Source organism: Phyllopteryx taeniolatus, chromosome 16, assembly GCF_024500385.1.
Source record: "Phyllopteryx taeniolatus isolate TA_2022b chromosome 16, UOR_Ptae_1.2, whole genome shotgun sequence".
Taxonomy (NCBI): Eukaryota; Metazoa; Chordata; class Actinopteri; order Syngnathiformes; family Syngnathidae; genus Phyllopteryx; species Phyllopteryx taeniolatus.
The window spans coordinates 2,198,932-2,215,896 of NC_084517.1; the positions used below are offsets into that span (position 1 = coordinate 2,198,932).

General features: G+C 41.2%; 1 protein-coding gene across 2 annotated transcripts in view; it reads right to left on the reverse strand.

The window, feature by feature from the left end:
* trpm4a (transient receptor potential cation channel, subfamily M, member 4a) overlaps window positions 1–9,397 on the reverse strand; it is a 43,734-nt gene extending 34,337 nt beyond the window's left edge. The window contains exons 1-5 of one of the 2 annotated variants that reach the window (XM_061748566.1): window positions 9,268–9,397; window positions 7,103–7,164; window positions 6,001–6,178; window positions 4,644–4,824; window positions 149–318 (exon numbers count right to left, since the gene is read on the reverse strand). In XM_061748566.1, the coding sequence (XP_061604550.1) occupies window positions 149–318; window positions 4,644–4,824; window positions 6,001–6,178; window positions 7,103–7,164; window positions 9,268–9,339 (663 nt within the window). In that variant the 5' untranslated portion in view covers window positions 9,340–9,397. Of the gene's footprint in view, window positions 1–148; window positions 319–691; window positions 799–4,643; window positions 4,825–6,000; window positions 6,179–7,102; window positions 7,165–9,267 lie in introns of those variants that run through there. The other variant, XM_061748567.1, reaches the window with a different exon arrangement.
* Window positions 9,398–16,965: the final 7,568 nt, after the last annotated feature.

Genomic DNA, 16,965 nt, shown 5'->3' on the forward strand with positions numbered 1-16,965 from the left:
ATGTCCAATCACATGAAACAACCTGATTTTGCTCCGTTTTTCTGAAATAAACCATTTTTTATAATAATGTCAAGAAGGAAACAAAGGGAAGTCAGGGTGCATGCAGGATAGAACAAGTACACTGCTACGCACACCGATTAAGAAGTACCTGTGCATTGACAAGCTGTTGCCTGTTGTGCACAACGCCCCAGGGTGCAAGTCCAACAGCTATGACTTTCTTTTTGGAGGGAGCCGGTGCTGCAGCGTCATGGTCCCTCACTGCCTCACCTACACAGCGAGCCACGCCTTCCCGGAGACCTCCCGTCAAGATCCAGGCCCCTGGATAACATGAGTAAAAAAGTGGCGGGGATTTAACATTAAAATCAAGGTATAAAAGCGTATTCAGTAATCACTCGTTTTATCACGGTTAATTTATTGTGGATTTAGGGCATGGCAGATTGTTTTTTTTTTAAAGGGCAGTGGTTGCAGTTATTATTCTGCACATCGCTGATACAGTCAGCTTTATAGCCTAAATGATTTAAATGTGACAGCAAACACTCACATAAGGTCAACTGGGCTCTTGATTTTAGCAGAAAAAGAATATATGATTCAATGTAATATAAAGAGCATATGCAACTCATAGTTTTGGTAAATCACCAAATTGTTTGAGGGTGCAAAGAACATGACTTAAAAGTCAATCCATGTCACGAACCACTTATCCTCACTAGGGTCGCGGGCGTGCTGAAGCGTATCCCAGCTATCTTCGGCCGCGAGCCGGGGTACACCCTGAACTGGTCGCCAGCCATGACTGAAAAGTAACTGTAAGCCAGAGTCAGACTTTCATGAAATAAATTCACAAATAAAAACCTTAACTGGCCAAATAGCTAGTGCGCACACTCATAACCATATAGACAGGAACAAATGCAAGTAAGGAGCAACATTTAGCTTGATTTTCTACAACGACAGTGCTTCTCAGGGCATTGAATCGATCGCAACTGGACTGTTCTATTTGTCTTGGAAGATGTTTCGTCTCTCATCCAAGCAGGCTTCACCAGTTCACGCAAGGCTTCGTTAGCCAGGGTTTGTGTGGGAAAAACTCAACAATTTTTGCTCAATAGCATCGCATAAATAGTTGAGTTTTTCCACACAAACACTGGCTAGTGCGTCCTAACTAAGCCTTGTCACATGAACTGTTTGTCAGATGTCCGGTCCAGTTGCGATCGATTCAATGCCCTAAGAATGAAATGACCTTGATGAATGAGAATATTCACAGGCAGCTACAGTACTGTTGTTAAAACATCACTGCAATGAACACTAGGTACCCATAATGCTTTTTGCTGATTACATTGCCAGGAACGGCGCAAATGGTTGACCCAATAAATCGCCTGTTCACACCATATCCGCCCTTCACAGGGCATGCCAAATAGGCACGTGCTTGTGTTGTGTTGGTGGATGGGGACCTCAAATGGGCAAATAAAATACCTGCAGTTTCACAAATTTGACATTGAATTGCATATATGAAACTTGGCAATTTTTATGCTAATACAATAATTGGTTGCTACTTCACAGATTTCATTTAGGCCTGGTACACACATAAGGATCGTAAAGCTTTTCTTATCCGTGAGAGACCCCACACATAAAGAAAAAAAAGTCATGCATTTAACACTTTTGGTCATATTGCGTGTTGTGTACTCCGATAATCTCAACACAGAACACCGCACACAAAGATTCTGTTCTGCCACCGATCTCAAAATCTCGCGTGATCACATCTGATCTCACAAAAACAAAGACAGGCAGACACTTCCGGGTATGAGTCGATCTTTGCCGAGTGATGCCGAAGGGAATTTAGGCGGAAATAGTTTAGAATAAAAAGTCTTGCTTGGTAAACACTTCTTGCCGTCTGGATAACCCACTTATACAGTAAAACGACATTGACATTTTTTATTTCATTTACGGTTGTTTCTGTGATTGTCAGTCTCATCTTTGATTGACTACATTCTGTTCCACGTCACCATTTTCAGCGTCATGACTCAGGTGATATATGGGCCTGCTTCAGAGCAAGCACTGACTTGGACCCCAGGAAAAATAGTCTACACCATGGTGAAGACTAATTGGGATCCTAAAAAACTTGAAACTTGACTGAAGTGCTTAGTGGAGTTAAGCATCCTCTTATACATACAGTAGCTAATTCTTTATCATTTACTTATTTATCATTGCCATGTTTTTCAAACAAAATACAGCCCACACCATTTATCGTACAAATGAGGCCTCAAAAGATGTGTCTCGGCCGTGCTCGCATTCAGACTTTTCATTTTTTATTGTTTTACTTTTTTGTTACCATGGTGACACAATTCTCCAAAGACTACAAATGAACTCCAATTGAAAATGAATGGGGCGCTGTCTAAATTTGTCAGTTTTTCTAAGGTATGTTGCATAGAGTAACCAACAGTTTAAATAGCATTTTTCTGTGAAGCCCTCAGAAGTGTTTCATAGAACATTAAAAAGTGAACAAAGAAGCCCAAGAAACACACCAGACAGGTCCAGGATATAATATGTATTTTTTTTCTTTTTTTTTTTTTTTTTACAGTTTTACAAAATGTTCCCAATTACTTCTTTACCTCTCTCAAACCAAGGAAGTTTGTTGCTCATCATTATCAAATTGTATTCATTATACATGTTTTTTCACTTTGCAAAATTTTACCACACCCACCTCCTCAGCAAATTCACCACACCTTGCCAGTCAGTATCGTTTCATTCGTTGGCCTCTGCCCTGTTCCACCTGCGAGCCACACTCAATTAGCTCAACTACCTTGACTTGTACTTACACGTCTACAGTATTTAAACCCTGCCTGCTCAACAAAATTATTTTGCTACTTCTACACGCTCTGGGCCGCCTGCTTTGATTGGCTTTGCAATGAGAAATTTTGGGTGTGCACAACAACATGTTGGATGTGTACTAGAGGCTGACATTTTTCGGGATTCTCACTGGGTGTGAATTACACCATCAATCACGGGATTGGGCAGGGGCAAGAGCGAAGGACATCAGGATCAGGCGGCAGCGGGAACTATGACAACAAAGTCACCGGGAATGGACAGGAGTGGAAACTATGAAACCATGATGCTGTTTTATTTTATTTTATTTTAACTTTAATCAAATTGATATTTGAACATTTCCCCTCAGCATCAAGTGAAACATTGTTAAACTAAGGGACTAATACAGGTTTTGTGAATAAATTTATGTTTTGTTTCTTGATCATTCTTGAGTCATCGCAACATACAAACTAAAGTGGGAACTTTTCAGAATGAACGTACAGTTGTCCCCCTACCTTGTAAATGTATACAGGTCGATTGACAGAGTGAAACTAAATATTGAAGACAAAATAAATGTATTAGCTATGTCTATTAAGGACATACATATCCACAGTAAGTGCAAAATAGAAACTTCAATTAGGTGCTTATTTAATAGTCAAATGCCATAAAAAGCTGAAAACACAAACGATGAATCTATATGAGGTTAGCATTAGTCAGCACAAACAACGAGCAAACCCTCTCCAACTATTAGCATATATCAAATTAGCTTGTAGCCTACATCTCACCAAAGAAGTGACTTTAAGCTTTTCCCTGTCAGGGGTCTCCGCCACAGCGAGTCAAACATTTTTATGCAGGCTTTAATAAACCCATGTCCCCAATTAACTTCACAAACTTGTTTTGACCTGCACACGTGTGCATTTGCACATGAAATTACTTGACAAACGATACATGATATGATACATACTGTATAGAGGCATTGCTTCACACAGTCTCACTCTCTTACTGAATATGGATCACGCCTGTCACATAACGCAACTCACAGCACTTCTGGTTCTACAGTGCTTGTGTCAAAACAAGAGCATGAGTTTCAAAATAACAGTCTACATGTATAAATTAACTAAAACTTGCCTGACGGATAGAACAATTCCGTTCTATCAGTCTAAAGTCTATCAGTTCTAGCCACGGGCTATACGTTGGACACCCTTGCTCGAGAGTGGCTGCTTCAGGTGTGAACAAGTAAATATTTTTTTAATCTGCTTATTCCCAAAACGTGTCTGTGAACAAGTTGTTCTGAATTTTTCAAATTGGGACGTCACAGAGTGGCACGGTAAGCCCAAATCCCGGCCCCGCCTGTGTGGAGTTTGCATGTTCTCCCCGTGCCTGCGTGGGTCTTCTCCGTGCACTCCGATTTCCTCCTACATCCCAAAAACATGCGTGGTAGGCTGATTGAAGACTAAATTGCTCTTAGGTGTGAATGTGAGTGCGAAAGGTTGTTTGTTTCTATGTGCCCTGCGATTGGCTGGCGACCAGTTCAGGGTGTACCCCGCCTCTCTCCCGAAGATAGCTGTGATAGGCTCCAGCACGCCCGCGACCCTAGTGAGGATAAGCGGTACAGAAAATGGATGGATGGATGGGACGTCGCAGTTCAGCTAATTTACACAATAACTGCCATCACACTGAGTTTCTCCATCCGAGTTTGTCAACTAGGCTTCAGGTGTGCCATTGTCTACCGACAGCTGGAGTTCAAAAACAAAAGTACTATCATGTCAACACCAAAAGGTACGCTGAGCTGCAGTGTACAGCTCCAAACAAATTTAATGTGCTAATGTGCTGGTTTCTACTGATTTTCTTACCTGTGCTCTGTGCAGCCCTAACCAGACCGTTTCTCAGGACATCTCTCACCCATGTTTTGATGTTCTCGCAGCCTTCGCCCCCCACCACTGACACCACCAAATTGGGCGAGGGCAAACCCCAATATGTTGTCATCAGGGTGTAGATGATCTGAGGTTGTGTGTCACATGATAGCCGCAGAAACTAGACAGTACAAAGACATCAACAACAATGATGTTCAATTAGAGACTGTGATGCAAGTGAATCAGGATTAGTGAAGCAGTAGATCTATCTAGTAGATTTCTAATAAATCTCCAGTGCAAGCGCCATGCCCGGATAAATGAGGTGTTTGCGCCGGGCAGCGCATGAGCCATCAAAATTGGGTGTAAAAGTCAACGGTTTTATTTGCTATGTGCTATCATCTTGAAATGTTTATTTGAAGGCATACAGAAAAGGTTAACGACTGATTTGATGGCGTATCAACAGCACATACCAATACAATTTGCAATGAAAATGAAGATTCACAGACACCAAATACAGCAAATACAGCGGTTTAAAGATGCGTAGCCCAGTTGGAAGTGGCAACAGGGTAAAGAAATGTGTTTTATCTGTTTATAATTTATGGTTGTGATGAGATGTTTGAGTTTCGTTTATCATGCCTTATCTGTATGTAGCTAAATGTGAGGTTGTATGGACTGATGGCATATGTTTGTTTTATTTTCTGGCTCTTAAGGTGTAAGATGTTTATGTTGAAGACTTAAAAAGATTCAAAAGAACACTTCGTACCACCAGTAAAGCTTTCATCATTTCAACTGACGCAACAATGAGCCTCAACAATTGTGAGTTGTAAACATGACTCCCTGTACTTCAGATTGAGTCTTAAGACCACTTTTGAGGAATCTCTCTTTTCTCAACATCAGTTTGTTTTAACCTGGCCCTGTGTCAGACTCGGACATAGAGGACTTTGACGTTCAGTTCATGCCACAACACCATTTCTATTTACAATTCTGTGAAAACGTATCCTTGCTTGTTAAAAACTGTGCAATTAAATGTTAGTCAACAGTATCATTACAGAAGAATTTTGATAAGTAAAATGTGTGACTGTTTGTCTGTCTCTAGGTTATAGGTTCACCGCAGCGTTCACAATGTGAGTCACACCACAGAATAAAAGACAGCATGAGTGATGACAGCAATGGTGACGACTTCTATGTCATACACCATATAGCATAGCATAACTGTATGAATGCATGTTCCTGCTTAAGGGTTGGGCTCAACACGTGAGTTTAAATTCCTATGCTGTCAGTCTCTGAAAACAGTGACTACTGTCAAGCAGTGTGCTGGTCCATCATCAATGACAAGCCTGTGTTTGATGCCACTCACATAACTGTGTCGGTGACCGGCGCCAGCAAACTCCAGCTCTCCGAAGGCATCGGTGGTAGACTCGGTGGTATGCTGCTGACTGTCCCACTGGGTGACGATCGCAGCCCCGCTGGAGTCCATTGTGTCCAAGATATTATGCACGTTCCGCACATGACCGCACTGACAGAGGACTCCATTACTGACACACAACACACACAAACATGGATGCACATGCTGTTATTTTGTTTGTTAACATCACAAATGCTCCAAAACCTTTACTTGACCTCACTGGCTCATTGTGTGTGTTTGTCGAAGGATTATAAAATACACCTCATTGCAAATTCAAAAGGTAAAGTAAATATTATGTATCCATCCATTTTGTAGACTAATTATCCTCATTAGGTTCGCAGGAGCGCTGGAGCCTATCCCAGCTGATTATGGGCGAGAGGCAGGGTACACCTTGGACTGGTTGTCAGCCACAATAGACAAACAACAATTCAAAACTGACACCTTGGGACAATGAACAGTCTTCAATGAAACCGTAATGACCGGTCTCTGTGTGGCTAAATATACTGTAATCGGATATATTCGAACATTACATACAGTAACATTAACAATAACGCAACATGGTGTGGATGACTGGTTAGCACATCCGCCTCAAAGTTCTGAGGTCCCAGGTTCCAATCTGGTCTTTCTTTGGAGTTTGCGTGTCCTCCCCCTGCCTGTGTGGGTTTTCTCCAGGTACGAGGCTGGATTTGAACTCGGGTCCTCAGAACTGTGAGGGCAGATGTGCTAACCAGTCGGACACCATTCCAACCATATCATATCATTAAACAATAATAATAATAATAAATAAATTCAATCAATTTGACTGCGGCTGATCATTAAGAATCAAAGTCCAAAGTGTGGTCTGCTTCAGCCACACTGTTCAGAGCTTCATTTAAACCACTCTGAGCAGGTTACACGAACCATTTCCCTTGTAAACAAAATATTAAATGTCATGAAACACAAGTGTTGGTCATTAAGAATCAAGATTCAAACTGTTTTCAAAACAGAAAAAACACTGTGACTCCTGCATCACGTTTTTTTTTTTTTCTTCCCATTTATATCAACAGAGATTTACCTTAAAGAGTCTTCAACAAATGTGGTGCACACTCGCTTCTTGATGAGCTTGGGGATCCAACTCTGAGAAAAAGAAGGGTCTTGATCAGTTGGAGCAAGTCCAAAATAAATCAGCATTGAAATCAATTCAAAGTCATTTCTCAGACACATTTGTGAGTGTAACCACTGTACAAATTCAAACTTATCAACAGGTGCACTTTTGAATGTGCACCAGCGAAATTCTCTAAATATAAAAGGGTAACAATAATGTATACAATTGCTATTTCCATAAACCTCATCTGGAAACTATTTCTGTGCCGTAGCCGTAATAAAGACATGAGATACAAACGTGTAACCATCTTCATCTTGTCTTGGCAGGTCAATTTTCAGATGTTGTACATTGGTTTAACATTATGTTTGTGTGTTGTAGGGACAAAACAAGTATGTTTACAATCAAACATTTCAATGCAGACATCTGCCAAGATGGATGGATGGATGGATGGATGGATGGATGGATGGAGGTTATTTCAGAATTTAATACAGTAATTTCTTGGTCGCGATTTTATTTTATCTTTTTAAATGAAATCGTTCATTCTCTATGTGGTGAATCTGCTGTATATATGGGTTTCATTTTTGAAATTGAAAATGGATATATACAGAATATAAAACTTAGATTAGAGTCCATGACAATAAATAATGTTTCAGACTGCATTGAACAAATGATGTAATACAATCTATAAAGACATTATAATTCATCACCAAAGGCCAGTTGAACGGTCTCTATTGGAGTTTAGCCAGTGTGGACACTGCCGGTTTCACATGTTAAACTATAGTGGTTCACATAAAATTGAAGATCCTGAAACCAGACACACATAAGGGATTGAGTGAAGAGAGAGCACAAATCTAAAAAAGAAAGAAAGACAAATTGTAATGTGAGCAAGCAGCCGTTGATGTTCAAGCAGGAAAAAAGAAGAGAGGTGAGTGGAGGACAAGCAGGAAGAAAACTCAATGCCATTCAAGTTGTGACATGAGTGCAAGGCCTCCAACAATAGTACATGTGATTGTGTTTAATAAAGAAGAAGAGAGTCATCAGGACTCACAATGAATGAGGACTGGTTCAACCCGTTTGCCCACCCACTTTTGCTGTCCTCCATTTGCTTTTCCAAACTTTTTTTACTCATTTATATAAGGCTGGCCTTCCACATCACATTTGTAGAATATAAATGTTATACTGTATTGTACTCCAAAATAAACCAAACATGGACTCTAAAGGGATTACTACTTACTTATTACAATTGATTGACGAAATACAATTGCATAGAAAAAAAATTGCTTAATTTCTTTTCCTCTTCCTATTAATGGTGTACCGTACTGAAATTAGTCAATTTCAAGGTTCGTTTAGTGCGACAAAGAAATCTGATTGTCGTTTAAAAAAAAACATAATAACCCTGACCCTAACCTTCTCAAATGTACTGTCATTCATTATAAATATTTGTATTATTTAAAAAAAATTTTTTTTATATAATATAATTAAATATAGTCATATTTTGTAACAGTGTATCTCTGCTGTGTTTACTACTGGAATAACATTTCTCTAATGCTTTACTTCGACAGCTACAATATAATTGGGAAATATCGATGTTAATTTCCCTTGTGTGTATTTGTTTGTGTGCAATGTGCAAAAATATGCGATGTATAATAATAATAATAATCCATCCATCCATTTTCAACACCGCTTATCCTGGTTAGGGTCGCGGGACGCTGGAGCCTATCCCAGCTGACTTCGGGCGAAAGGCGGACTACACCCTGAACTGGTCGCCAGTCAGTCACAGGGCACATATAGACACGGACAACCATTCAGACTCACATTCACACCGTCACTGAGTGGGAACTGAACCCACGCTGCCTGCACCAAAGTCAGGCGATTGTACCACTACACCATCAGTGACTCAATAATAATAACAATCATAATAATAATAATAGATGGGACTTAAAGTAATTTTCGATACTCAAAGTTGCTGAAAATACCATCATTGATGGGCAAAAATCTCAATCTAAAAACTTAATTGATATGACAATGTTATGTCTTTCTAGCTTTACTTTCTAACTCTAGAGAAAAACATTTAAGAGAAACCGGCAACGTTGAAAAATGTAAGTGTCATCATTTGTTGTGGTCAGGTCACATACCTGAACTTTCTCTTTCTTAATTCCTGACTTTCCACCACCGCTGCCTTTATCCACCTTGTCAACCTTCTTCATTCTGCCTTGTGTTCTATGCCTGTCTCTGTCTCAGTCTGCGACACACTGACAGGAAATCTTGAAGCCTCACCCCTGCTGTGATGTCACGCACTCCTAAGCAATTGCACACTCTCATAGGTTTTTGCCAACAATAGATTGCTCACAGTCTGCATAGTGGACAAGTGGTTAGCACATCCGCCTCACAGTTTGGAATCCGGACTCTGGCCTAGAATTTCCTCCTCATTCTAAAAACATACGTCATGTTAGGTTCATTGAAGGCTCTAAATTGTCCTTATGTGTGAAAGTGAGTACAAATGGTTGTTTGTGTATACATTATGTGCCCTGTGAATGGCTGGCAACCAGTCCAGGGTATACCCTTCCTCTCGTCCCAAGTTAACTGTGATAGGCTCCAGCACACCTGCAACTCTAATATGGATACCATTAGAGAAACTGGATGAGTGGCATTCCTAGCCTTTATTACTGTAATAGTTATGGTATATGACATGTTTATGTGAGCAACATTGGTTCTGTACAGACAATGTAGGCAGAGGTGGAAAAATTACTCACGCTATAGTTAACTATAAGTACAGATACAGTGCTGTGAAAAGGTATTTGCCCCCTTCTCAAATTCTTTTTTTTTGTTTTATTTTGCAGTTTCCCCACTTTAATTTTTAAACATATGTGAATATCAGACAAAGATAAGCCAAGTAAACATAAAAAGCAGTTTTTAAATAAATGGTGAATTTATTTATTAAAGAAAAAAAAATATTCAAAGCTACCTGGCAATGTGTGAAAAAAAAAAGTCGAAAAAACTGACATGCAAACACCAAAGGCATGAAAAAGGTGACAGACAAACAAATAATAATAATAAAAAGTAACGGTGACCTTCCCAAAATGGCCGCCACGTAGGCACGACAATTAGCCGGCCTGCGTTATCTAGGGTTAACACTCATGCCCGGGAAGCCCAATAGAAGACGTTGTGTGAGGTCATGTGACTTTCTTGTGTCGTTTGATTGGTGAACTAGACTTAAACGTCACTAACGCTTAAACTGGATTGGTGCAAACAGCTCCCAATGCGGAAGTCGAAGCCTTGCGCACGAAATAGTTGATAAATGTGTAATAATTAACAAATAAAAGTAGCGAGTGTCGTGTCTGTCTGTAAAAAAAAAAATTAAATCTCGGCTGGATTTGTTGTCACTAAAAATGTATATGCAGTAACAGTTTGTTTGTTTTTGCTGACGGCAGGAATTGTGTGTGAGGTAAAAGACTTCTGGTCAAAAGACTTCTGGTCCAACTTGTTACATTGATAAATCATGATTGATCTTATAGCTTATTATTATGATTATGATGACAATGGTGATTATTTTTTATGTGTACTGGGCCATAGGTGACTGTTGAAATGAGATTGCTGTCATTAGATTAAATATAGTAGTCTGAAAATGACAAAGGTCAGTAAGCAAGTAAGTAAGAGAAACTACTATAAAAACATGTATGCCTACTAAGTGAAACAATTCTTACCGGAAGCGTTTAGCTGCCTCCTCGGACACTTTAAGATCTGAGCTAGGATCAGCAGGATCAACCATAAATATTTGTCTTGTTATACAGCATAAAGGTACTTTCCAAGGATGCACATAAAAATTCATTTAGAATACATACCTGAGAAAATGATGACTGCACCATTAAATTCACAAAAACTCTAGTCCAAACTTTTGTGTGTATATTTACAGTATTTTACTCGCCACAAACCTCCATTGCTCGTTTTGGACGTTCATAAAACCAATAACACCATCGTACTGATCAAAGCACACCTATTTGAAAAACAAAGTTGCAAATCTTTTTTAGTTGATATACCAAATATTTGTACATATACCACACAAGGGATCTTCCATCCATTTTCTGAGCCGCTTCTCCTCACTAGGGTCACGGGCGTACTGGAGCCAATCCCAGCTATCATCGGGTCGGAGGCGGGGTACACCCTGAACTGGTTGCCAGCCAATTGCAGGGCACACATAAATAAACAACCATTTGCACTCACATTCACACCTACGGGCAATTTAGAGTTGTCAATTAACCTAACATGCATGTTTTTGGGATGTGGGAGGAAAGCGGAGTGCCCGGAGAAAACCCACACAGGCACGGGGAGAACATGCAAACTCCACACAGGCGGGGCCGGGGATTGAACCCTGGTCCTCAGAACTGTGAGGCAGACGATCTAACCAGTCGGCTACCAGGGATCTTTGAAAACAATAATTCCCATAACAGAATAGACATGTTCATAGTCAAGTCGCAAGTACTGTTGCCACACAGCCAGAAGGTCGTGTTTAGTTACAGCCTTTGCTATTGCCTTTTTTGGTGGAGTTACCATGTTCTCCTCAAGCCTGTGTGGTGCCCATCATCAGTACTCTGCATTTGTCAAGTTGTCCCTGTATATTTGTGTGATAAGTATCTCAGAGAGAGGTGGAAATTAGCCCTTGGCTACAACATGACATGATGTGTACATAGTAACATGTTCATTAACTGCCACTGTCCCTCGCCCCAAAAATAAATACATACATAAAATAAATAAATATGAAGATGTAGAAACAAAGAAATTGAAAACATACCTCTGACCCTTGGGCATGTGAGCTGACTGAGGTTTCATGACAGCGAACACTAACTTTTTTTGGTCTCGTCTGATTTCACAGGGTTAATGGAGAGTTCCTTCATTGTTTGGTTTACAGCCCCTCTATTGAGGCCTATGCATGTCTTTTGGGGTGCTGGCATAGTGGCCTCCTCTTCCCTGGTCCAATGGCCTCATCCTCTGAGTTGGCATAGAATTCTTTTTTTTCCTCAATGTTGTTAGAAGCACCTGCACGACAGGCTCTCTTTCTCTTTAAGCACCTTTTCTTTTTCGCTACAGGCATTGTAGTAGAAACTCTGTTGTATTTGGACTTGGTAGTGGTTTTAACCTCAGTCTGATCTTCCTTTTTGCACCATGTCTCATCTGAAAAGCTAATGTCCTTCATATTAAGAGCCTTTGAAATCAGGCGATCAAGACGTGTACATTTTCCAGATGAAGGTTCCTGGACGTTTCTATTTCATTTTTTGAAGGATGTTATTTTTAACAATGCCAAACCAATCCTCTACATGCCAATTTGTTTCTCTTACAGAACCTGTCGCTTGTGTGCTTTCTGGATTTGGGTCCATATCAGCAGCATGGCGTTTTAAGTCACCTAACATCAACCCACTTCACAGGGAAAATATGGACATATATGTGTCCAGTTGGAGTCTTGTTAAGCCAGGGCAGGAGTACAAGTTTTCTTCAGGTGACTTTACCACAGAATCAATGGTTGCTGCAGACTCTTCTGAGACACGCTGGAAATTTTGCATGAAGGGATATCTGCCTATAATTGATCTGGACTCTCCAAGGTCATCAAAGTTCCTGGTGTCAACAGGTTCTTCTGATAGAGAGTCACACTTGACCTGACAGAAGAGTTGTTGAAGTGTATGCATATTGTTCCTTACTACTGGTGTGTTGGTCTTGCCACGCAAAAGAACGCAAATGGCCCTGAAGATCAGGATGCCTTCATTCAGATTTTCACCGTTTTGCAACCTTGCAAAGACAAAGGTTAGAAAGTCTTTGTGTCCCTTGTCTGTTACATGCTTGCAGATTACACGTGTTGACCTTAATCACATGGGCAGATCAGATATGGAGTACAGTATATCTTTTTATTGTCTTCCACTTCCGTCTGAGCTGGCAAATTGCATGACACCTCCTCGGGTCGGCATAAATGCTGTCTTTGTTGAAGAACAGCCTGAATTAGTGCCCAGCTGTAGTCTGTCTCCACATGAGTTACTGTCAGCACAGTGAATTTTGAGATTGTCTAGAAAACGCAACAGCCAGTAGGCTACAGAGGGGACAGTGTGGTCATTGGTTAGCATGTCTGCCACTGGCAAGAGAGGTGCACCAGGACCTTGTCCAGGAAAAACAAGAGCATAATATAAAACACACTTCTTCTTGTCTGGGATCTTTGAAACCACACTCCCTGTAGCATCCAGGTAAAGCTTTACTGCTGCCTTCCTCCTCATATGTGCAACCAAAATCCCTACTAGCTGCCGGTGTTCTAATTACAACAATGCAATACTCCAATTTATCCAGTGCCAAAACCTCGATCTCCTGATTATCGACTTGTGCATGATCTGCGCACTATCAATGCCACTGTTGACGCTGTGACTTCCGTAGTTCCGGACCCGCACACGCACAGTTTCCTAGCTCTCAAACAAGACTTACAGCAGGCTCCGACGCTTGGCAACCCGGACTATTCTAAACGTTTCCTGTTGTATGAGGCAGAAAAATCTGGATATGCTTGTGCAGTATTGATGTAGGATACGCCAATAGGGAATCAGCCTCTAGCTTATTATACCACTAAACGTGAAAATGTCGAGGCTGGACTACCGCCCTGCTACCAGGGCCTGAATGTCAGGTCTGTGCTCAACATAATGTGCGCAGAGCAATATCAGGTCACTTACGTCTCATCCCAATGCCGGATGGCCCTTTCAGGCATCGAATGATGGAAAACATTGACATGATAGAGAGAATCAGGGGATATAGGTAAATTTGGAAGAGCTGGTGACCGGGATGTAGAGGGTCCGAGAGGATTTTTCACGCTCTTGTCTTAGTTCTGGCAGCATGCAAGTCCTCAAGGGTGGGTAGGGGGGAACCGACAATCTTTTCAGCAGTTTTGATTGTCCGTTGCAGTCGGAGTTTGTCCTTTTTTGTAGCAGCACCAAACCAGACTGTGATGGAAGAACACAGGACTGATTCGATGACCGCTGTGTAGAACTGCCTCAGCAGCTCCTGCGGTAGGCCGTGCTTTCTCACAAGCCGCAGGAAGTACATTGCCGCAGTAGGACATTTCCCTATGCTCATCCAGCAACCTGTAATTTCAGCCTCTGACTTAATATTATCAACAAGACAACGCACCCTTGTCATGTGTGTGTGTGTTCCGGGTTTTGTCGCCCCCTCCCTGTTTCACACACACCTGCTCCTGTGAGCATCTTCACCACCTGTGCCTCGTTCACCCTAATTACCTATTGTATTTAACCTCGTGTCTCATTCCCTCTCGTTGCCAGTTCATTGTACCTTGTTGTCGCGTTCCAGCATTCCTTGTTTCCACGTCATAGACCCACAGTAAGGCTTGACCCTGTTCCGATTATCGACCTTGCCTCTTTGCCTCATGTTTTTGGATACTGTTGCCTTTCTTGGATTGCCTGCCTGTGTACCGACCTATGCCCGTCTATTAAACCTCTCTTTTTGGAAACTGCCCATCTGTTTTGGAGTCGTGCATTTTTGGGTCCTATCCGCTGTTCCGTTCATGACAACCCACCTGTATGAATTGCATGAGAGTCAGCTGTATGAAAATATGGATTTATCAACACTGTAAATGAATAACCGAAATCCAACAACCCAGCCTCGGTATACAGTGGATACGGAAAGTATTCAGATCCCCTTAAATTTTTCACTCTTTGTTATATTGCAGCCATTTGCTAAAATCATTTAAGTTATTTTTATCCGAGGCGTTCACAGGCCAGCGTCTCCTGGTTCGTCCCCAGGCTCTCCTCCCGGTGGGACGTGCCCAGAACACCTCACCAGGATAAATTGCTGATTTAATGTGGCATCAACTACACTAATATTTAAGTTTTTGGTTCATGTTGATGACATGATTCTGTAACTTGTGTGGCGTAAATTACCAAGTAATGGGTACGGTTAAGATAATCCTTTTTTTGTACTGTGGATAAGAGATATTACTGCCACTTGGCAGCTGCTGAAAGTAACTAAAAAGTTACTTTTTTCTAACTTAATTACTTTTGAAATCAAGTAGTCATAAAAGTAACTAAGTTATACTTTTTAGCGCAAGTAATCAGTAAAGTAACAAAGTTACTTTTTCAAGGTAACTGTGGCAACACTGTTTAGAGGTCAATTTGGTCTCCAAAAATGTTGGTAATAATATCATTTATCAGCAATAATTTGTGTGATAATATATTGTTCACAAATTTTTATCATCACAGGCCTACTATTGATAAATGGGTTTTATATAGCACTTCTCTAGATTGTAGTGATGTGTCGGTCGCGAACGAAACAGCTCAAAGAGCCGACTCTTTCAAGCGAACGACAGGAGCCAGCTCCCTGACCCCTTCAGAGCAGCACAAGCAGACAGCTGCACGCTGCCACCACAACTAGAACAAAATTAAAAGTAAAAAAACAATTTTTGTTCCTAATAATTAATTTTTGTAGTATTATGGTGAGTAAATAATGAAAGGAGCATTTACATAATAAACACATATAAATAAATAAAAACACAATCCATGTTTTTTACATTAATAATTTATTTTGCACATTATTGCACATTTTCACAGCAGGTGGACGACTGGTTACCACATCTGCCTCACAGTTCTGAGGACCCGGATTCAAATCCAGCCTCACCTGTGTGGTGTTTGCATGTACTCCCCGTGCCTGCTTGGGTTTTCTCCGGGTACTGTTTTCCTCTCACATCCCAAAAACATGCATGGTAGGTTAACTGAAGACTCTAAATTGCCCTAATGAGTGCAAATGGTTGTTTGTTTATATGTGCCCTGCGATTGGCTGGCGACCAGTTGAGGGTGTACCACACCGCTCGCCCAGAGTCAGCTGGGATAGGCTCCAGCACGCCCATGACCCTAGTGAGGATAAGCGGCACACACCTTTTACATATTCTACCCTTTGCAGTGAGTTTGGGGAATTTTTGTCCATTATTGCAGGAGCATATTATATTTGTGGGGTCACACACTGATGTTGGACGAGAAGGCCTTGGCTCACTGTCCACTCAAAAATCAACCCAAAGCTGTTCTGTCAGGTTGAGGGCAGGACTCTGTGCTAAAGTTCATCCATACCACTCATCCATGTATTTATGGATCTTGCTTAGTGCATTGGTGCACAGACATGTTGGAACAGGAAGGGGTAATCCCCAAACTCCCCAATTCCCAAGCATGATGTAGTGAGCTACCACCCTTAAAAAGTGGGATACAGAAACATGAACAGTTGTAATTCCTACACCATTTACCTGATTTGGATGTAAATTCCTTCAAATAGAAGCTGTAAGTCTGCAACAAGCACATTTACTTTCATTTCAAATGTATTGTTGTGGTACTGGAACCACAACTGTATCCCGCCTCCTGCTCGATGATAGATGGGATAGGCTCCAGCACGCCCGCAACCCTAGTGAGGAGAAGCGGCTCAGAAAATGGATGGATGAACAGTCCTGCATTTTGAAGACCATCATAGTTATAGTCTATTTGGTACGGAAGGAAACAAAAACGTACAAGTGCATCTCAATACATTTGAGTATCATAGAAACGGTCCTTTATTTCAGTGGTTCAATTCAAAAAGTAGGGGCACGGTGGCCGACTGATTAGAGCGTCAGCCTCACAGTTCTGAGGACCCGGGTTCAATCCCCGGCCCCGCCTGTGTGGAGTTTGTATGTTCTCCCCGTGCCTGCGTGGGTTTTCTCCGGTCACTCCGGTTTCCTCCCACATCCCAAAAACATGCATTAATTGAAGACTCTAAATTGCCCGTAGGTGTGACTGTGCGTGCGAATGGTTGTTTGTATGTGCCCTGTGATTGGCTGGCAA